The sequence below is a fragment of the Siniperca chuatsi genome, linkage group LG3 (assembly GCF_020085105.1).
Source record: "Siniperca chuatsi isolate FFG_IHB_CAS linkage group LG3, ASM2008510v1, whole genome shotgun sequence".
Lineage (NCBI taxonomy): Eukaryota > Metazoa > Chordata > Actinopteri > Centrarchiformes > Sinipercidae > Siniperca > Siniperca chuatsi.
The window spans coordinates 21,319,995-21,343,841 of NC_058044.1; the positions used below are offsets into that span (position 1 = coordinate 21,319,995).

At 37.2% G+C, this 23,847-nt stretch overlaps 1 protein-coding gene across 2 annotated transcripts in view; it reads right to left on the reverse strand.

The window, feature by feature from the left end:
* The window catches only part of tusc3 (tumor suppressor candidate 3), a 74,763-nt gene that overhangs the window by 37,956 nt on the left and 12,960 nt on the right, over nucleotides 1–23,847 (reverse strand). For both annotated transcript variants that reach the window (XM_044190482.1, XM_044190481.1), the window contains exons 3-4: nucleotides 10,543–10,712; nucleotides 3,879–3,996 (exon numbers count right to left, since the gene is read on the reverse strand). In XM_044190482.1, coding sequence (XP_044046417.1) covers nucleotides 3,879–3,996; nucleotides 10,543–10,712 — 288 coding nt within the window. The remainder of the gene's footprint in view (nucleotides 1–3,878; nucleotides 3,997–10,542; nucleotides 10,713–23,847) is intronic.

Below are 23,847 nucleotides of genomic sequence, written 5' to 3' on the forward strand. Positions count from 1 at the left end.
AGAATTGTCAGAAATATCCTATCCATGTCTGGCTGGCTTTACAGTTGCACTGTGCAGCTGTACCTTGAAGGAAAAAAAGTATTGGTCCTGACTCTGTATTGGGCAGATACGCAATATTAAATGACTTGACACAGGAGCGGTGACAAAAAAAATAACCCTCTAACCCTCTAAAATCATTAGATGTAAGAAACTGCATCAGTGTATTGTATTTCAATCTGTGTGTTTTCGCAGGTGTACTGATCTCATTACAAGACAGTTTGTGGGTATGTGTTGGCTATCACAGTTAATAACTGTATAGAGAGAACATAAATATATTCTTCTGCACACACTCACACACGCACGCACACAGCTAAATAAAGACAACTGGTAGAACTTTCTCTTCCTTCCTTTCTCCCTCCCTCCATGTTTCACACCTATTTAACTACAAATCCCAGGACTCCCTACAATTATCAACAACAATAAAGTCAACTGGTTTACTCTCTCCTGCTTTCCCCGAGACACCTGAAGAAAAATGGAGAGGAGGGGAAAAGGAAGGAAATGAGCAGAGGAAAGGGAAAAGGAAGAAGACAGAAATTAGAGGAGAGTTGTTATGCAGATTATTTATCTCCGTTATATAAGTAGCCACCCATTTTTTTTAAGTGATAAAGGTGAATGATGGATTAGATGCATGTGCGATTGCCTACAAATATATATATTCTTACATTTATATCCATATATGTATGAGGGGCCGTACAAGCCATAATACATTCAGGCCCTCTCACATACATACGTTCTCCTTCCACAAACATTTTCACTCACACATTCATATTATATATATATATATATATATATATATATATATATATATATATATATATGAAGAAGAAAATACAAGTAAGAGAAGAATGTATGCATGTGTGAAAGAGTATAGTAAAAACGGAAGGCAGCTCACTTATCATGCTGTGATTGGCTGAGAAGCTTGAGGTTGGGTCTGAGGGGAGGGGGCAAGGAGAGCGTGATTTACATTTACTGAACCAGCCGTTCTTTCATCCACTCTGAAGCCTCTGGCATCACCGGAAAAACCTACGGTAAAGGCTTCCATGAGTTCACATCTACGACGATGGCTTTCAGGAGTTCACCTGGAACTCCCAAACGGCAAGCAAGTCTGTTTCTCTCTGCCGTTGTTTGTTTACGTAAAACCTAACGTTAGCTAGCTGTCACATGGCTAGCGCTAATTCCAGCAGGCTTCTGCCAGATCAGCATAACATCAGTTTAAAGTTAACTTTAACCCAGCCCGGTTCTATGTGAGAAAAAACATGCGGTGATGCCAGAGCTTCAGGGCTTCAGAGCAGACGAGAGGACAGCTAGTTCAGGAAGAATGACATTCTGTATGCAGCTGTAAATCACGCTCTCCTTGCCCCCTCCCCTCAGACCTGACCTTGAGTTTCTCAGCCAGTCACAGTAGGATAAATGAGCTGCTTTCCATTTTCACTATACTCTCTCTCACACAGCCATATATTTTCTTTAGACATACATACATTTTCTTCTTACACTCATATATTATATATATATTATATTATATTATATATATATATATATATATATATATATATATATATATATATATATATATATATAATATTATATTATATTATATTATCTATATATATATATTTTTTTATTATGTGTGTATATATATATATATATATATAAAATATTAAATGTATACACTGACTGCATGTGCATGAGAGCAAATGTATGAATGTGAAAAAATATGAATATGAGAGTGAAAATGTGCGGGTTTAAGAATGAAAATAAATTCATGTGAGAGTGAAAATATATATATATGTAAAAGGAGAATGTATGTATGTGAGAGGGCCAGAATGTATTATGGATTGTACGGCCCCTCATACATATATGCATATAAATGTAAGAACGCGTACACATACATAAAATAAATATAAATGGCCATAAACACAAATACAAAAACATGCATTCATGCATGGACATACCAACACACAAGCAAACACTAAAATTAAAAAAAAGCAAAAGGATGTGCATGTAATTAACGTTCATTTAAAGTTCAATAGCCTATTTTTTTCGTGATAAGAAGAGATGTGGATAGTCTGAAAAGCAGAAACCTTTGAGGTAAAGAAAGGATTACTGACAAGCCGGTCGACCCTATGTTTCTGAGGAAGCCAGTGACTGACGTCTGCGTCTTCACATCAGTTCACACTGCCTAGACTGGACCTACAGTTACTGAAGTTCACTTGCGTTTTTCCATTGACTTGGTATGCAATAGAGCTGCCTCTAAAATTTGCTTTGAGTTAAGTCTGAACTCAACTTAATATGAACTTTAGCTTAGAGCTGAAACAATTAGTTTATTAACTGATTAATCAATTGCCTGAAAATTAATCAACAACAATTTTGATAATCAATTAATCATTTAAGTCATTTTTTAAAGCAAAAGTGCAATAAATTCACCTGTTATAGCTTCTCAAATGTAAATATTTGTTGGTGTTCTTAGGCTTGCAAGCTGGAGCTGTGCACGAAATATAAAAATAAGTATCGTGACCATGGAAATTAGACCTACTTACCCACCAATATACTAAAATAACAATCAAATACGAACCAAATTTTAAACTTTCAACCAATTCTTTCAAAACATTACATGTAGATTATTACCACTTTTTTAAGGACCCTTTTTAGAGTTTTGTGGCTATTCCACATGCTTGTGGCTTTTCCTCCCACACACTAAAGACAAAAGAAAAGGAAACAAAAGGACTGACCATGATGTGAATTTTTCTTGTGCAAGTGGAATAAAAGCGGTTACCTACCTCTCAATACATCTGCTTAAGAGTGGTGTGTGTGTATTGTGTGTCAACTTGACTAATCAACTTTCTACACGTATGCTTGCTTGTTTGTCCTTCAAATTGGGCGTCCATCTGTGTGTGTCTGTCCATGTATTACACTGTGCGCCATTTCAGTGTGTATAAAATACTGCAATCCATGTATGCATGTACATGTTTGTGCCTGTCCTTGTATACCTTTCTGCCACTGTAACTTTCTGTGTGTATGTATGACTTTTTGTGTGTGTGTGGGAGGATATAAGAAAAGATGGAAAGAATGAATGGTAGGAGAGAGAAGACCAACTGGATTCGAAAAGATGAGGAAAAAAAAGGTTGAAGGTGAATATGATGAAAAGAAGGGTCAAAGAGGTGAGGAGGGAGGGACGGAAGGAGCAGAGGTTGTGAAAGACTGAAGACTATTATGTGGCAGCACACTGTCTTTGTCCAACACTGGTTAACCACAGTGGAAAGGAGGAGGGTGGTTGATGAAGGGAGAGAGAAGCCACATTTGCAAGTGACTGATATTACCCCAGGATCTTTGGCCCACAATGGCACCTTTTTGAAGTTTTAATACCTACTGTTGCAGCTATGAATTTACCGGAGCAAATTACCTTCAACATTCTGGTAGTACCTATGATAAAAAAATAATGCTATTCCAACACAATGGTAATTAGCTTTTGGTGTCCAATATGTTTTTAATGGTCTTTTAGGTTTGTCATATAAATCTTCCTCATGTCACAAAAAATAAAACTCCCCAAAGAGAGAAGGAAAGTTACGATTTACTAAACTATTTTAAACTCAAGCTACAGCAGTTGCAACAATGGGCAGTGGTGTTTTCTGTTGATTTCACAGTGTGAATGTGTTTCGTTAGTCATGGGTTGGGTGATTATGAGGGACCCATATAATGTTATAAAGAAAAAAAGGGGCATTATGTGCAAACAGAGGGATAAGGGAGGGATGGAGGGAGAAAAAGAAAGGATAAAAGGTGCAACTTGCAGTAAGCTTGGGTGAATAGATTTAGCATTGCTAAAAGACTAAATAACTAGTTACCTGTTGGAAAACATCAGCTCCCTCATCGTAGTCCACAACCGTGAAGAAGAGCTTGTTGGAAAATGCAGATGAGTAACGCCACGAGTTTGCCAGGACCTGATACTCCTCATTCGCCTGCCTATAAGATGGCAATGAGACAGATGGAAGAAAGGAAGTCAAACCAAAATATTTCACACATATTACATGGAGGCAAAAAGGGACGGCTAAACACTTGCTTTGTCTAAGACACACATACTCAAGTACTGTGACAATAGAATTATAGTCATGATTATCTCTTCAGTGGCAAGTAAATCTGTTTGACAGCAGATATCATTAAAGTCAGATGTCACTTGCTCTAAAAAATATAATGAAACATAATTTCAGACCCATATTGCCACAGTTGTGTAGAAGAGGACTGATTTTCCAGCAAGACAATAATCCTAAACAAGTTTTGCATTTTGCCAGGCTTATTTAAAGTCCAAGGAAGAATCCTGACTTAAACTGGTTTCCTTCACCAGAAGACACTGAACATCTAAGCACCCGAAAAGGGAGAGCTGAGAAAATGTGGATTATCATGTTCTGTAGAATGATTCTGATGCTGAAATGAAAGTGTGGTGGACATGCTACGTCAAGAAATTTACATTTTCAGTAATACTTACATTTTTTAATTTATTTAATTTTTATAACTTAAATTAGCAGAATGTTGTACTCTTTGAGACATGTAATTAAAATTTTAAAGATGTAATTATTAATTCCTTATTCGTAAGCACCAATTCTTCTTCGTATCATGTTTTGCAAATCTAGAGGCAGGTGATGCAAGTACTGCTATCAGAAAGGAACCAATACTGTGGCCGCTAAAAGAGAAAAATGTTGTGTACTCAAGACTTCTTGTTTACATTGTTGTCACTGAATTCCCTCTCCATCTGAGTATGATTTTACAAATACTTAATTTGACTTTTCAGTTGTTTTCCATTTATTAACCTGTTCTTTGTCCACCAGAAGTCATTATTTTGATTCTGCCAAGCCATGGGTACAGGCACTGCACAGATGATGAAATTAATGCATTTATTCATGAAGAGACAAATAGGTGTATAAAAAAAGAGGACAATATCACCAGAAAAACCACAACTCATGACCTCAAAAACAGAAGGTAAAGACAGAGATAGGGTGAAAAGAGAGAAAGTAAGGAAAGGGACCAAGTGAAAGAGACATAGACTCAAAAAATATGCAGTCAGAAAATGGGGAGGGAAAAGAGAGAAGATGAAGGGAGTAAGAAAAAGAAACTATACACTAGATCATTGGCCTCCAGTGTCTCTCTCTTCATCCCATAATGGTCTTCATGACATGTGAAGATACTACATTTTAATTTCTCTCTTCCTCATTTCTTTTTTGAACCTCATTTGTCATTTTATTTCAATTTCCTTCAAACTTCAAAGCCTAATGAAGGTGTTATTTTTAAGCAGCCATGGTCAGTTCAGTCTATCACCTCATCCTCCTGCATGACAAGATAAATAAAGGCCAAAAAGCAGTCTCTCTTTTCCATTATGTCTCTCTCTCCCTTGTTTCTGACTTCAGCTATATGTCTCTTTCCTGCTGTTAAACTTCACTTTGACATTATGTCTATGTCAACTGCCTCTTGTGTTGGATTTAATTAGTGGAAATTGTCTGTCAGGTTGTGTTATTTGCGGTGATGCTACATTGTTATCTTTGCAGCTAATGTTAGGATGGTCCTTTTGAAGTGTCTATCGTCAGCGATGAAGTTGAAACTCAGGCCAGCAGACTGTCAGAGATTACAGCGGTGCTCATCTCTGTCTGTGAACACCACTTTGCTGGAGTTGTCAAGGTGTCACTGAGATATGGTTTTAACTGTCCTGATAGTCCATGTTATTTATTTATTGTTTATTTAGCTTCTGACAACTGTCCTAATGATAATATATATATATCTATATATATCTATATAGATATATAGATATATATATATAGATATATATATCTATATAGATATATATATCTATATATATCTATATAGATATATCTATCTATATATCTATATAGATATATATATCTATATAGATATATATATCTATATAGATATATATATCTATCTATATATATCTATATATATATATATATATATATATCTATACGTATGTTTGTTTGTTTTTTTATTGATGGGGGTTTCAGGAGTGTTTTCCTTTTATTAAGAAATATCATCATATTGTAAAAAAACAAAAACAAAAAACAGTAAAGAATATAATTACCAGCCAGCTAGTCCAGTTGCAGTTTACATCTGTCTGTCCAGACTCATAATATATGTAGTGAATACTTGTGTAGTGAAAGAATTGAATTAAAAAGGTATAAAGTGTATTCTGTGGCTAAATGGAAGTTATTACTATATTGATGACACATATGTATGATTCCAGTGAATATACATTGTTGAACTGATTAATGAGGGATTATCATAGATGTATTGGCTACTTGATTACTATGTAAAGATGGATTCTTATATTCTTATACTTACAGAGTATAGCTACATTTTTAGATGCGATGCCTCTCGATGAGCTGTAGGTGAAACTCACTCGCTCACTTACTCACTGGTTCACAATTAGCTAGGCACAATCCAATATGTTGTTCGCAGTCACGTGATTCAGATGACGCTCGAAATTCAGAATGAGGTAGGTGGAGGAAAGCCCGTACTGTGCTAGTTGTTGTTTACTTATTGTGTCGTCCCAGTCAACATATATGTGAAATCTGGAATCAACCAATTCATTTTTAAATTATGGCTAAAAACCTATTTTGAGGTCACAATGACCTTTGAGTCAAAACTATCACCTATTCAGTGTGAAACTGTGAAATATGGTCATCAATTCTTGAGTTATGGCCAAATACATGTTTGTGAAGTCACAGTGACCTTGTTTGTGGCACATTTAAAGAAATTCTTTCAAGGCGTTGAGATATCGCATTTACAAGAATAAAACAGATGGACGGTGGGATGGACGGACAACCCGAAAACATAATAATAAAAATATATATTGCAGTGAGAATGTAAGACGTTAAACCAATTTTGTTTTGGAATAAGACACTTCAACATATACCTGGGTGTTTTGCAACAGTTAAGTAAAACATGTTATCCAAACTGTATTACTCTTATTGAACATGATCTGATTATTCAAAGCACATTAATGTAAACATTTAACTATTTATTTTCAAACTTCAGTTAAACATGACGATTCTTGCCGCATGCAAATGAGCATGATGTCAGGCATTTACCTTTATCTATTAATCTACATTTCCATTTATTTCCAAGTGTTTGTTCCCAAAAATGCAACCAGTCTCAACTATGTGTTTCCCAATGTCAGCTGATCATCAGGTTTGTGTGGAATGGGAAAATGCCTTAAAAGATTATTTGTGTCCCATCTTATCTATGTGAGCATGACAACCAAACCATTTAGTCTGCATATCTGTCTCAATATTTACATTTTATATTTATAAATATGCAGTGTATATGTAGAACCTCCTCTGTTATGTTTTTTGTAAATTCACTCGTATGAGATTATCCATTCATATTATTTTTATGTGAACAAAAGCCACACTGCACATGCAGAATCTGCACATCTGAAAGTAACAACTGTACAGCTCAAAACTTAGAGGTGAAAACACTTTCTCTGCTAAGGTGAAGGAGACAGTGAAAAGAAATTATAAGAAAAATTAAATAACCAAAGGGAGAAGGAAAGAGCTCTCCCTTTTGACATGTTTTTAATACATAAAAAAGAGAACACACTCAGGGAAAGAAACAACAAAACAGCCAAGACAACTTGAAGTCGACAACCTAAGGTGTTACCTAGGTTTCTACCACACAAAGCTAACTCAGCAACAATGACACAATCGTATTAGTCAAAACAATTTGGCCCCACAGAAACCTGCTAAATGTAACCTAGTAACCAAAGTAAAGAAATATGTACAGTAGCTATCTTTCCAGTTAAAGAGAAGCCAGTTTTCTGAGTTTCATTGAGCATACAATTATATTTCTGTTCTTGGTTTGGGGTTAAGCCTGAGCTATCGCTGAACTGTTGCATCACTGTCAGTTATCCTTTGCAGCCCTGAGTTGCTTGACCATTTATATACCATGGTCCAGTGTGTGAAAATACTGGCCATTGACGATATGCTTAAAATTTAGTGAATACAGTATGAAGACTGTTGTCTTTGAGTATACTTAATTTAGTCTCTTTTCTAGGGCGAAAGCAATACTTAGTGGGGGGGCACATAAACAAACAAATGGACAAACAAAAAGAGAAGAAGCAGACAGAAATAAAGGAATAAGGGTGACTGAAAGCGTGTTGACATTAATTAATGCATCTGGCAATTTAATAGAAATAAGTAGTCTAGTTTCTTGTTGTGTGTTGTTGTTCTTGTGTGTGTGTGTGCGTGTATACATGTGTCAAGGCTCAGCCCACCGCAAATGGTGAGAAGATTTTAGAGTGTGTATAAAAAATATAGTAAAATTGTGAACCCTGTCGAACCTGCAATCGTGTGGGTAATGAAGGTCATGCCAATAAAGCACAATTTGGATTTGAATTTAAGAGCGTAGCAATCAAAGAGAAATACAAATAGATTATATTTGTCAGTGTGTTGTGTTACTGCTGTGAAAATAATGTGTCTATTCTTCCAGTCTTCAACAAATAGGTATTTTATGAAGACAAAAAAAGAGAGAAAGAGAGACATGCATAGACACACAAAGCTTTGGCAATGTTAACGTCGGTTTCCCATGCCAATAAAGCCCCACTGAATTGAATTGAATTAAATTTAATTGAGAGAGAGAGAGAGAGATGATGAGATGATGGTGCTGACATAAGTGATAAATAAGTTAACTAAGTTATCTAATCAAGTGACTGATGAAGTAGAAAAGTGGCATATTGTAATCACAGGGTCAGGATGAAGGTAAATGTTGATTTCATCAACTAGTTGGACGTCCCCTACGACACCAGGACATGCGTCAACTACCTGGTTTATACTACAGAGACAAAAGGTGCTAGCAATATTTACCCTACAACATCAAGCAGTCATGAATACCTCAAGACCAGACTGCAGAACATACACCATGCATTGTGATGAATGTCAATTAGGCAACATGACATGTAATTATACAACACCTAAACAATGAGTCACACACCTGTCTTCCACATAGTCTATTTTTTTTGATACAGGAAAAAACAACTCAAACTTGTGTTTACCATATATTACCAATAATACTTTTCATAGTTACAACTCTGTCCCCATTCACAGTTACGTAAATATAAATGCAAAAAGAAAATAACTAAGAATGAAATAACAGTCAAAACAAGCAAGAAAAATAACTAGCACTGACTGCAATTCACATGACCCTGAGCAAAGCATTACAAAATAATGAAGTTGGTTCCCTCTATGTACATGCTCTATGTACTGTATGAATGTATGCAACAGTAGGTTCTGTCCATTTTCTCCATTATCTGAGGAAGGGTGTAGTGTGCATATTATCAACACATAGCTATAGGACAATGTCTACAATAAAAACACGAGTACATCTGAATGGTAACAATTTTGTATTCATTGCTGTGTTTTTTTTTACAACTCATGATTCAATTTAATTCAATTTTATTTATGTAGCGCCCATTCATAACAGAAGTTATCTCATTGTACTTTTCCTATAGAGCAGGTCTAGACCGGACTCTTTATAATATTAATTACAGAGACCCAACAAATCCCACCATGAGCAAGCATTTGGTCACAGTGGCAAGGAAAAACTTCCTTTAAGAGGGCAGAAACCTTGGACAGAACAGACTCAATGGTGGGCGGCCGTGATGCTACAGTAGTCCTTTCAGTAGTCTCTTTTTTCCAGTTGATTTCACAATGGTTTCAGTTAGAGAGAGAAAACAGTGTAGTAAATCTACTAATCTGGTATTTGAGACATGATGATCTTAGAAAATCTGTATTCCCAATACGTTCTCATGACTGCACTGACTAATCCAAAGCAGCTTTCAGGACCATGGACCATTAAAATTGTTTTGATTCTGATGGGAATTCATTAAAATTTTAAACTAAAAACTTTAATCAAACTTCTAATCTTGTGTTAGCATTTTGGGGTAGTGATTGACCTTGCCGTGTTGTACTTCATTCTACTGCAAACATGATGCAAGTCTAGTTTTGTAAATAAAAATCCAATTTGAAGTTCGGATGAAGTTCAAATCTCCTCATGCCTTAAATGCCTAGAGTATGTAAGTGGGTAAGTAGGTCTTGTTGGCCTTGTTCTGTGGAATTTAGTCATTCCCCTTTGGTAGTATGGCTGGAGGGAGTCCCTTTAATCCAAATGTCAACGTGACCCACAGGTTCTTGTTATATAATGTTTTCTGTGTTTCCCAAGGTGTGCAAGTCTATATGTGTATGTGGAAGGATAGAAAAGTGAAATATCAGATGAGTTCTAGGACATTTTTGCTTTTGTGTGTGCATGTGTGTGCGTGCATGTGTGTGTGTGCGACTTGAGACTCTTCCACTGTAGGTTAACTTCAGTGCACCGAGTAAACTTGCAGGAGTACATGAGAATCTCAGGCAACAGAGAAAAGGATATAGGAATGGATGTTAAGGTAGGAGCTAAGCCAAATTGTGGCCTACACAAGGTATATTGGTCTAGTGTGTCTGTGTGTGTACATACCTGCAGACAGAACACTGCCTTTGAGGCTGCAGGGCAGTGAACATGACGATGACAGAGTAGTTCCTGGGTGGGGCCTTGACGAAGCGACGGAACTTGTCCCCGTTCATCCGGACGACTGAACGCCGAGAGGACCACTCCATCATCTGGTCAACCTTCTCTGACAGTAGATTCTGAACACACAGACAAGGAATAGGACAATGAGGACAATACATCCCATTAGGATTTTCAGATTCAAACAGAAACATTATTCCTGTGAATCTAAAAATGCTAAGAACCAGCAGATTGAAAATAAAGGCATTTTAATTCTTTCAAATGTTAAAAACACTACTGTCCAGTGGCGGAATGTAACTAAGTTCATGTACTCAAATCCGTACATTTTGGGGGTACTTGCAGGGGGAGGGGGGATTGTCATACAATTTTCGATATGCAATAATGTTTGTTTCTTTGCATTCTGACACAATAGCCCTACCGAGCAAATGAAAAAAACCTTAATGTTGAACCCAGACTTGATTTTATGCTACTTTATACTTCATCATCTTATAAAATATAATACATTGTTTGATTAGTATTTAACAGTATGTAAAATGTTTAAAAATTAGCTCCACCTTGAAAATGTTATAATGCTGCTTACATGCATCAGTAATAAAAAAATACAATAATGTAAATGATAAATATAACCCACTTATCCTCAAGTAAAATTTTAAATACAAGACGTTTACTTGTAATGAAGTATTTTTATACTGTGATATTGCTACTTTTAAAAGATCACAAAACTTCTTCTACCACTGCTCCTGTAATAGGGGAAAAAAGGCATTCATAGTCAAGTGACAGTATAGAGAAGTTGCAAAGACATTCTGGTACACTCCTATAAAATGACCCATTTGTACAATCCCCTGATAACACCCAGCTTCCCCACAGAATATATCAAAATTATTGATTTTTCTTGCCTGAAAAACAGGCAATGCCTCTTAAATCCTATGGCATTCCAACTATTCCATAACCAACCAGAAACCTTACAGTATACACTGGCTGCTTTGAAAGTCCAAGGCTGATACACAGCAAGGTTTTGCTGGATGCCAGTTACTAAATCTAAATTTTAATAGGTTTCACTCCTGGCCTGTTTTGACTAATGGGATGCAAACAAAGAATCCGGAATACAGAAAACCTAACCATTATTTACAGAAAAGGAGGCCTGACTTGGCAGTCTAGGTGTGTGTGTGTGTGTGTGTATATGTACAGAAAAGCCAGAGTTCTCGGTTGTGTTCGTGTGTGAATTGTAGGAGTCTACTGTTGATTAAATCCGGTCCGGCTTAGCGAAAAGGTCACAAGAGAGTCAGCATCGGAACGCAACGCTAAAGGCAAATAACACACAGCATACATGTGTACACAAACACACCAGCTAGTGCCTTTGAAAGGTTTCCAAAGCTGAAATGCTTATAATAGCAAGCTCATATGGTAAGGTACAATAATGCTTCAGTGTGGCTGTAAATCTACTGTAAGATTGTGTCAGTGTAAGTTCTCAGCAGGACACTGCTTAATTCCTCCCAGCATCATCTTTGCCAAACTTTGGCTCTGAACTGATGAGTGATGAAATACTGAGACTGCTGATGAAACACTTGTTGTTTTCCAACTGATTCAAACTGTACAGCAAAAAATCTGTACAAGATGCATATTTCAACTTACATTGTGTGTGTGTGTGTGTGTGTGTGTGTGTGCGCGTGAACTAGACTGCACTGTACTGAGGGTTTGTCATGTACAGTGGTGTGAAAAAGTGTTTGCCCCCTTCTTGATTTCTTATTTTTTTGCATGTTTGTCACACTTAAATGTTTCAGATCATCAAACTAATTTAAATATTAGTCAAAGATAACACAAGTAAACACAAAATGCAGTTTTTAAATGAAGCTTGTTATTATTAAGGGAAAACAAAATCCAAACCTACATGGCCCTGTGTGAAATAGTGATTGCCCCCCCTGTTAAAACATAACTTAACTGTGGTTTATCATACCTGAGTTCAATTTCTCTAGCCACACACAGGTCTGATTACTGCCACACCTGTTCTCAATCAAGAAATCACTTAAAAAGGACCTGACTGACAAAGCGAAGTAGACCAAAAGATCTTCAAAAGCTAGACATTGTGCCGAGATCCAAAGAAATTCAGGAACAAATGAGAAAGAAAGTAAACGAGATCTATCAGTCTGGAAAAGGTTATAAAGCCATTTCTAAAGCTTTGGGACTCCAGCGAACCACAGTGAGAGCCATTATCTACAAATGGCAGTGAAGACTCATCCAAGAGGTCACAAAAGACCCCACAACAACATCCAAAGAACTGCAGGCCTCACTTGCCTCAGTTAAGGTCAGTGTTCATGACTCCACCATAAGAAAGAGACTGGGCAAAAATGGCCTGCATGGCAGAGTTCCAAGACGAAAACCACTGCTGAGCAAAAAGAACATTAAGGCTCGTCTCATTTTTGCCAGAAAACATCTTGATGATTCCCAAGACTTTTGGAAAAATACTCTGTGGACTGACGAGACAAAAGTTGAACTTTTTGGAAGGTGTGTGTCCCATTACATCTGGCATAAAAGTAACACAGCATTTCAGAAAAAGAACATCATACCAACAGTAAAATATGGTGGTGGTAGTGTGATGGTCTGGGGCTGTTTTGCTGCTTCAGGACCTGAAAGACTTGCTGTGATAAATGGAACCATGAATTCTGCTGTCTACCAAAAACTCCTGAAGGAGAATGTCCGGCCATCTGTTCGTGACCTCAAGCTGAAGCGAACTTGGGTTCTGCAGCAGGACAATGATCCAACACACCAGCAAGTCCATCTCTGAATGGCTGAAGAAGAACAAAATGAAGACTTTGGAGTGGCCTAGTCAAAGTCCTGACCTGAATCCTATTGAGATGCTGTGGTATGACCTTAAAAAAGCAGTTCATGCTCGAAAACCCTCTAATGTGGCTGAATTACAACAATTCTGCAAAGATGAGTGGGCCAAAATTCCTCCACAGCACTGTAAAAGACTGATTGCAAGTTATTGCAAACGCTAGATTGCAGTTGTTACTGCTAAGGATGGCCCAACCAGTTATTAGGTTTAGGGGGCAATCATTATTTCACACAGGGCCATGTAGGTTTGGATTTTGTTTTCCCTTAATAATAACAACCTTCATTTAAAAACTGCATTTTGTGTTTACTTGTGTTATCTTTGACTAATATTTAAATTAGTTTGATGATCTGAAACATTTAAGTGTGACAAAAAAATAAGAAATCAGGAAGGGGGCAAACACTTTTTCACACCACTGTATTTTTGTCCTCCATCTCTATCTGCATCTTTAACACATACAGAAACACTGATACGCTTGTCTTCCTTTTTTCTTTTAAACCCATTTACTTAAAACAACAACCTTACTATAAATGAATGAATGAATGAATGAAGACCACATATTCATGGTTTCAGGAGATTAACAAATTTGAGCACTCTCTTTTGAATGTAAATTATCAGTGGGTATCTACCTAATTCTGCTCTGAATGCATTTATTGGTGTGTTTCTGTGTACGTGTCTCTCTCATCGGTAGACTAAATCTCTCCAGTAAACTGCCTGGTAACAAGATCGCCAAAGACCAACAAAAAAGAAAAAGTGGTAGAGGATAAAGAAGAGAGTAAGACAGAGAGAGAAAGACAGTCTTATGACATGTTGCTGCTGTATTTCTTGTTCACTTCAGACAACGTGTACTGCGGCACTAATGGGCCATGTATAATGAGGGAGGAGATTCACTAAGAAACACAGCACAAAGGAGTACGTTACACATACACATGGGTGTGCACGTCCAGAGAAGGTACAAAGGGCTATTTGTAAACCTTTGCTTTTTTGTCTTTAATTCATACCAAGTTTTTGCTCGTGTGCGTTCAGCCCCAAAAGGAGAGCTGTCAGTCCTGGATGCCAATCATACTGGTAGTAATGATGCACTGCCTTACTCATATTCTGCATACACCAACACACACACCCACACACAAGCAACAGAGCTGAAAACATACAAAAGTACTACTTGTTAGGGAAGTATAAGAGATGATAAAAGTGCTGAAAAACAATGGAGAGCACGGCAGCTGGAAAGAGACATTACTTGCTATTTTATTGTTGTTATATTATGTTTTATGGCAAGTATAAGCTGTCGTTTGGGGGTACTTAAAATGGACAGACCTACCAACACTGTTTAAAAAATATGTCCTACCAACACTGTTTAAAAAAGTTGACTTTAATCAATAGCAGCTTCGTATTGACAGAAAGAATGGCAAAGTAGAACCAACGGGGACTGATTAGTGAGAGTGAGTAGTATTTTTTATATATTTTTTTAAATGTGTTACAATATGATGCTGTTGATACTGTTTAAATGTGTACATTATGCTGAAATAACAGGCATTACAACAGGCAAACATTAAGAAAGTGTTGAGTTTGCATTACCAGCAAAGGGGAAATTAACACAGCAAACAAGAAGACAAGAAAACAGAAAAAAAAAACTTTTTACTAAAATCTGACCTCATAAAACAGAAGGAATTAGAAATAAAAGACCTGCTACTAATAATGGACTGTCTCAAATAAAAGGCCTGGTTCACTCGTCAGTTGAGGTCAATACAGCCACTATTTGAGAGTTCACAGTAATCAGCATTGTCTGTATTAAGACAAAATGATGCTTTTAAACTACAAAGTAATTAAAAACTCTTCTAAAGAGCAATTCATGCACAGAGCTATTTAAATACCTTATGTTAGACCTTCAAGTGACTCCCACACATCAGTGTTATGGCTCCCTATACTTACTTGACCCACACACACAAACATGTACAATACATAAGGACTCCAAATAGCCTTGGACCATTAAAACATTTATTTTCCACCCCACTGAGCACAGAGGGCACAAAAATGAATCACATCTAGGGAGTGTGTGTATGCACGTGTGTGCATGTGCTTGTGTGTGAGTAAGATGCACAAATGGGCTGCAGATATCCTGCTTTATCCATCTGAATTTCTGTTACTCACTCTATGAATGTCATAACCTCTCTCACACATTATAGGTCACAGGGTAGGCGGCAGACCATATCAGTAGCACTGAACTGTGGTCTAAATCTCTCTCTAGTTCCCCATTTTCTCTTTTCCTCTCATTCTCTTCTCTCAGTCTCATTATGTCTATTTTTCAACTTAATCTTCAATTGTCTTTTCTCTTGTTTTTCTTCACTCCTTCATTTTCCTATTATCTTTTTTTCAGCAATTCCCTGTCATTTCCATATTTCTTGCAATGCAAAGTCACTACGGTGAGCTGAGAACCAGATATGGCTAAATAAAAAATAAAAGGCTAAATAAATAAAATTACTTTCAAAGAAAAACATTCTCACTATGAAGAGATCTAACAACTGGAAGAGAAAAAGCACTCCAAGGTGAGGAAAAGAAAAAAATAAAAACTGGTAGGGAGAAGGGATACAAGCAGAGTGAGGAAAGGAAATGATGAAGGAGAAGGAGAGACAATAAGAGACAGGAAGAGGATGACACATGGAGTGTAAGGCAGAACTGACTCATGCACTGATGACCACACAGCAAGATGTTATGGAGGGCATGATGAAGAAGATGATTAGTTTATCAGCCAGCCAGTTAGTCAATTAAAGAGTCACTCTGCCAACCAGTCAGTCAGCCCAAAAACTTTCCGACAAAGGATCAGTCCCTCTGCCAGTTGGGTAACCGGTTCGTCAGTCAATTATTTAGTTAGTTAGCAAATCAGCTAAATTGTGAATTGTTGAGTCAGTCAAAGAATCAGTTAGTGAATTAAGCAGGCAGTCACATAAACAAATAATTTGTCAACAATAATTAGTCAACAAAGTAATTTAAAAGCTGACCTGCACCGCAACCAGAGCAGACAGATAAAGTACTTGCTGATACATCCCAATCCTCTCCTTTACTTCATCCTTTTACATTTTCTATCTATTATTAAAATAAATAGATAAGAAATGAATTATCTCTGCAAATAAACCAAAACTTGAGCTGAAGCACATGCACCTTGATTTTGACTAAACATTTGTCCATCACTACTGCAAGTTAGAGATGCATTTGAACAGCGTTTTTCTAAAACACCACTGAAAACATAACATTTACACATTTTTTTAACCAACTATGGCGCTTAAAAAAATGCAGATACATATTCCTAAGTTTTGCACACTTTTGCATCACATAGAATAAACGAACCACATAAAACCTTTTAAGCCATCAGAGCTAGCAAGGCCACAACAATCAGACCCTTAAAACTGTCAAAAAAGTGCTGCAAATGTTTGTTGTAAAGAAGGAGAGGAAGACATGTTAAAATTAAGGGATTTACAGAGATGATGTGGGGTAGTCCATGGCAGCCAAAATCTCAAAACCTCTCAAAATTCAAGTTGTTTTGAATGGGAGTGTTTGACCTCTCAGTTCAAACTGTGTGAATGGTCTACAATTTAGAGAAACCACTGCTACTAGGTGCTCTATTGTGTCACTTGAATTTCTGACATTGATTTTTGGCTGCCTGTATCAAAGAAAATATCGCAGATTAAATTCTTTCAAGTGCACAGGAGAGCAAACTGTCATTTCTTTCCATCTTCTTGAGAGCCATATGAGAAGTTCAAGACAGGAAACGCTGAGGATACTGTTTCATGACTAGGTGGTGATCATTATTTGTTACACTCTGCAGTGATAAGAGCATAACACAGGGGAGGGGAGGTTCACGCCACCCACCCAAAAGGGTGTTCGTAAAAATTAACGGTGACATAACATGCTAAGAACTTTCTGTATGTTGCCTGCCTTTTGAAAGATTACTCTACAATGCCCCCCGCCAGTACCTTAAGTTTAAATGCCTTGTAGTTACTGGATGGGGACAGCCAAGATTTCCCCAGCCAGCCAGGGGTTTGATCTGCGAACCTTCTTCATGAAAAGATAACAGTAGTTGTTCAATCCAAAATCCCTTGCTCTGAGCGGTCTAAACAGAGGTCCATTGTAAGTGAATGGGTCTCAGCTTTGGCCATCAGGCTTCTACACAGTTTCCTCCAATTCTCCCATTGAAAGGGGGATTACTGGAAATTGGCTTCGTATAACAAGGAACAAAGACTCATCTCTCACCCACTCTCTCTTACACACATGCACGCGCACACATTCACACACACTCACACAAACACACAAGGAAGTAAAAACCAACCCTTTGTTAAAAACCAACAAAAACCTATTGCAAGTCAATTTCTGGTAATCATAGTGTCCTTATGATGACTTGGGGACTTTCTGTATTGAGTTAAACAGAAAATACGTTACACATACACGCACACACATACATATACACACACACACACACACACATGCGCAAAGGAAACTCAGGAGAGCAGAACAAATGAGAAGGGAAGGAAAAGCAACATTACTCAGAAGGTGGATGTTTTTTTATTTCATTTTCATTTTTTATGGTAACAGAAGGGATGGATTAAATGAAAAAAGAGGGGAATAAAGTAACAGAGGTTAAAGAAAGAATGGAGTACAGATACATATAGTGGTGACAGAAAAACTGTTTTACATATAGAGATAAATAGAATGTTATGGAGCTGAGGAATCTATGAAGAGGAAAGCAAGTGAAGCAGAAGAGAGGAAATGTATGGAGAAAGAAGGGGTTCAAGAGAGGGAGGGGACACGAAGATGACAGAGAGCAGGGATGAAGATGGACAAGTGAGCAGAGGAACAGAATGAGTAACAGAGTTCTTTCCGCACTAACAATCATAACACAGACACGCTTTTTACCTCAATTTGTTTGTTTGTCTTTGCAAACCACACACAAACATTGGAGGCAATATCTTATGAATAAAGAACAGTTAATATGGTGTACTGTAAATACATATACCATCACACATTTTGATAGTGTCTGTTGGAGTCAGTTTGCCTGTCAGTGCTATTGTTTCCATCTCCCACCTCCAGTGAATCAAACCAACATGATTTCATATTGCCAGCTCCATATTTGTCAGTCCATAATCTGCGTTTCCCAGAAATACCATAATTTGTCGGTGCAGGGGTTGGGAGGGGGATTTGTCAGCTTATCTGCCTAATAACAATTATTTGAAAAAAATGCATTTTCCCCCTGCCCTTGTCCAGGTGTCTTCCCGTCTGTCACCCTCTAGTGATTTTATTTTAGTTTATATCTTTCCCCCATTAGTGCCAGCGATTGTGTGTCTGTGATGCTTATAGAATATCTAAAGATTTGTCTGCCTTTTTTTTTTTGCTTATAGATTACAGCTTCTCTCTAAACCTCACAGGCACATGATGTGACATTTTAAATCTTCTGTCATTTCCTTTCCTTAGGGTGCCTGTCTAAGTCTTTTGTGTTTGTTGGTTTAGGATGTCTGCAAGTTTCATCAAGTTATACCTGCAGTGCAGAACTTCTGTCTCCCCTTCTGGCAGTGAGAGTAATTACACAAACACTGCCGACAATTCATTATTTAGGTAGAGTAAATGTCATAGTTACATAGCCTAGTCCAAATATTTTATATATACCAACCTGTCCAAGAGCAGTAATGTAAAATCCGTGTCTGCCCTCAGTCCCTTCTCTCAGCGCTCTCCAACAAGAAAAAACTACACGAATGGTTATCTGCGTTTGTCCTCATCATCACTTTCTTTTTTGACAGTAATCCTCCTCTGAATGGTGAGTTTCTTTTTTATCTGGAACATCAGAAACTTTTCTTGGACGCTTCTTAGGTTTTTTCGCCATAGGCTCTGCCATACTCCTAGTAGCTGGTAGCCTACTCCATTGCTACGGTTGATCCAGAGCCATGTAGAGAGAGAATTGCTTCATCTCTGTTCAATTTCAATTCAAGTGGCTTTATTGGCATGCCTATATACAATATGACATTGCCAAAGCATATTAACACAAACTATACAATCATAATAATTCAATTCAAATGTATTTATATAGTGCCAATGCATAACAGAAGTTATCTCATTGCACTTTTCATATAGAACAGACCGTACTCTATATAATATTATTCACAGAGACCCAACAATTCCCACCATGAGCTAGCAGTTGCCGACAGAGGCAAAAACTTCCCTTTAACAGACGGACGTGGCAATAAACAATTCTCAATAATAAAAGTAAAAGGTTCTTGCCAATGGGCCTTTTTTTTTTTTTTTTTTTTTACAGCAATGGCAAACCAATCATTGCTGGTTGACATTAGCATTACTGTGCACCAGCGCAATGTCGCCACAGACACCAGATTTAAAAACTCTGGTATACTGCGAAATACAGAGAGTTTTACCTCGTGGTGACAGGCTTAATCAGCATTGTGTGAACTAATTTGGCAAGGGCTTGAATGTAACATTCATTATACTGTAAAAGTCTAGCACTCCAGCCTTAACTTTTTCTGATAGTTTAAATGCCAGTTAGGAGGAGATATAAGACAAATTTTAAAGCAGAAATAAAATGTGAAAAACGCACAATATGCACTGGGTGGCTAGGTTGAATTCTCACGGGGATAACATCACATAAGACAACTCAATTAAGACCACAAACTAAATTAAGACTTTAAAATTGTCTGCCCTGAAGACCATTTGAGCTTTTGTTTTAACATAACATTTTTTTTTTGTTAAGTTCCATCTATTTCTAGGATTGCTCGCTAATGGAATTTGTAATTCCCAATTCAGTTTGTACTGGTTATTTCTATCTGCACAGCCTGAGAAAGATATTTGTTGTGGAGGATGGGAAGAGCATTCGATCACCTCATTCACCTTCCTCAGTCCCCCACTCCCCCAGTCCCTATGTTCCCCCAGTCAAACATATGGAGAATATTTTAACTGCACCCAAACCAGTTAGCCCAGTCATTTGAACCATTAACAAACTAGTGAGTGTAATTTATTGTAGTTACATTTTATCAGTCACAGAATAGGAGCAGAATGCCAAGGCTAATGGTTTAGTCACTCTGCTTAGCCTCTACTCACCCCTTCTTTCCCCTTTATTTTTCTTTTCCCCGTCTTTGCAGATATCATTCCTCTAGGGAAGCACAGAGCTCCAATTGAGTTTATGGGGCATCTATGCAGTTTGATTTTGTTATAAAGGCATCCCAATAAAAACTGGGGATGGACACACAGGGCAAGGGGCCAGTCCTACTGTAAAAACAATAGGGAGTCAACGCAAGCACTCCGGGAATATATGGTCACTATAGTGCTCCCCGCAATAAAGCTAAAAGATGGAGGGATGGAGGGAGGAGAGGAAAGTAAATGAAAAAATTGAAGACAATGGAGTGATGAAAATGGAAGGATACAACCAGAAAAAAGGAAAACAAGGGGAAGCAAAACACTTTTCCCCCTATTAGCTGACCTTCACTATATCTATAATCCATTATGTTATAAAGTATATTTTCTCCTAAATATAATAACTGAACTAGCAGTATTTTTTACATTAATATGCAAGTGTTAATTGTAAGGGTTTTATTGTGAAGGATCTATAGCTTCCTGTAGCCTTAATCAACAATGATAGCAACAGCTAATACCTAAGTTTGTAGAAATACCTAACTTTGTAGTAAGTAGGCCTAAGAAAGGGGCAATTTGAAATTTTCCAGAGCTTTCCGGAACATAAGAAAATGTCACATATGATGGGCTCACTTTATAAAAACACATTTCCAATTCTCTCACTTCGCAGTTTCAATAATTATCCTTGCCTAACCACTGGGGAGCACAGTCCAATCAAAAACAAAAGTCACAAAAGTCTATACTGTCACATCCTTGTTTAAGATGAGAAGAGACAGAGAGACACAAAGATGGCATCTGCTGGCTTATGAGTAAAGCAAAGACAGAGAAAACGTGGAAGTTAGGGTTTGGACTCACTAAAGGTCATGAAGTTGCGAGCCTGTCTGACTACCAGGTCAGTTTCCTTCCTCTTTTCTGCTTCCCAGGTGTGCTGTGTGTCACTATCAGGGTTCAACGTTAAGGGTTTTTTCACTTGCCCGACTGGGCAAGTGGGTCAGAAATCTACTTGCCCTAAGTCTATTTTTACTTGCCCCTATACAAAATTGTTTTATTTATAAAGTCATGTTTATACTTCACAAATAAAGTAAATGAATCAGAACAAGGACACAGTGTGTCATAGCTGCAACAATGTAAGTTAAGATTTTATTGTTACTACTATTGCTAACGATGCTCTTATCAGTTTGGTTATTTTATTTTTCATTACTAAATAATTGCTTTTAAAAAATATATTATTTAAAATGGATAAGGATTAAAATGGAATATTTTAAATATAACTAAATGTTGTTTCTAGAGCAGCAACAGTGTTTACAACAGCAAAGTCACCATATAAACTGAATAATATCTCACTGGAAACAAATCTAAAATGTCAATAAAATAAATCATATTCCTGACATCAAAATACTGAGTGATGTCTGTGTTCGTCATTCTTTCTACATCAGTCAGTATCAGTCTTTCCTCCTGTCCTCTGTCCTCCTCCCTCTGCTGCTGATGTGATTCATGGCAGGTAAGTTACCTGTTAGAGGGAGGAGGGCTGGTTTCTCTCAGCCATCAGTAAGTTTACAATTTGCCAAATTTTAAGATAGGTGGCAAACTAAGATAAACAGACTACATACAAGCCGCTTCATTTTAGCTTGTTTGTAACATTTCACTATTAGCTGAGCTAGCTCGCTGTGCTTATGTAAAACATATAAGAGACCGCAGACAGAGCAGATTAAAATATCGCATTATACATGTTCACGTTTATGCTTGTTGAACAGGTGGATTGATAAAGTACTGCTTATTACTCACAGAGGTTTTATTGCACTTACTTACAGTAACGAGCGCAGACTGCGCTCCGTGCGTGGATGTATGAGGCTGCAGCGAACGTGATAATACTACAGTCTTTAATGATTTAGCCTTTGGGCCCCTTTAATACTGGGTTTCAGTACCCATCCCTACTCGCGAGTGCCCGAGCGGCATGTGCTACTTCCATCATCAGCTCTGGAAAAATACCTATGTTTAATATTTTTTTTACCACTTGCCCAAACTTTGGTACTTCACACTTATTTTATTTTATACTTACCCACCTGGTACTTAATTTATTTTCTGACCAGTTTTTATAGTGTATTGTATTATATTTTTTGCTAGTACTTTCTCCTGTGTGCACTGACGTAAAGGCGAGCTGCTGTAACAAAGAGTTTCCCTTCGGAGATCAATAAAGTATTTCTGATTCTGATTCTGAAACGGGCAAGTGAATTGCTAGATTTACTTGCCCCAGGCAATTGGGCAATCCTTATTGTTGAGCCCTGACTACTCTGTGACCTTTATCTCTAAACCCTCCATTTACTCCTCTCACTCCATCTTTTCACTTTATGCACCTGTCCGGCATGCAGACTGTGCTAATCTGCCTACAGTGATAATTTTTAATTGTCAAAGTCAGGGCCAAGCACACAATGCACATATAAGCAAATTAGAAATACAAGTGTAATTGGCCTAGTATGCTACCTCATTAGCCTTTGGAAGTCAACACTAGTATTAGTGCCTAATAACTGTGAGCTTAATGTGATCCTAATTAGCCTTATAAGCCATTCACATTTGTTATTTGCTTCTGCTTAGGTGAGCATTCAGTCTCACTAGACCTATTACACATGAAAGAATAGTAGCTTTTGAATGCACTTCTAAGAAGAATCTCCAAAAATGTCACAAGTATACCTGACTTTATTGTGCACAGTTAACACTAACTACCCACATGGGTTACTTTAAAATAGAAATTGACCCCAGGTAAATTTGCTGCCTACAACTATGATACGAACTGTAGTTTGTATGTGTCTAATATGTTTCACATAGTCTAGTCTGCCTGTCTCTTTCATTTCTTTTTGTGCTATTTTTTATGAAAAGTTTTTGAAATATACTCACTTGCGTATATGGTTTTATTTATTAAATTTAAATGCAAACTATTTGATTTGGTCCCCTATTTGATTTGGTGGCCAAGTCTTAAGCGTTTTTCTCTCCCCCACAGAGAGTATTACTAAAAATTAATGAAATTTTACCTTTACCCGAAGGTAAATATACTGGCCAAAACTATGAGTGGGGTGTAATGTTTGTGAAAAAGAAGGGGTGGCAAGCATAAAGTAATTTTCCATGAACAATAAATTGCAAAACTGGACATAAAGGAGGATAATATGAAGATTGCTGCTATGTGAAGGCGGTTTCTATGGATTTCCCATTGCTTTTGTTAGGATTTCTGTTTATACATATTGTAAACACTGAGAGCTGAGAGAAAACACTGTACAACATGACATCCTGTGAACATCTTACATAATGACCAC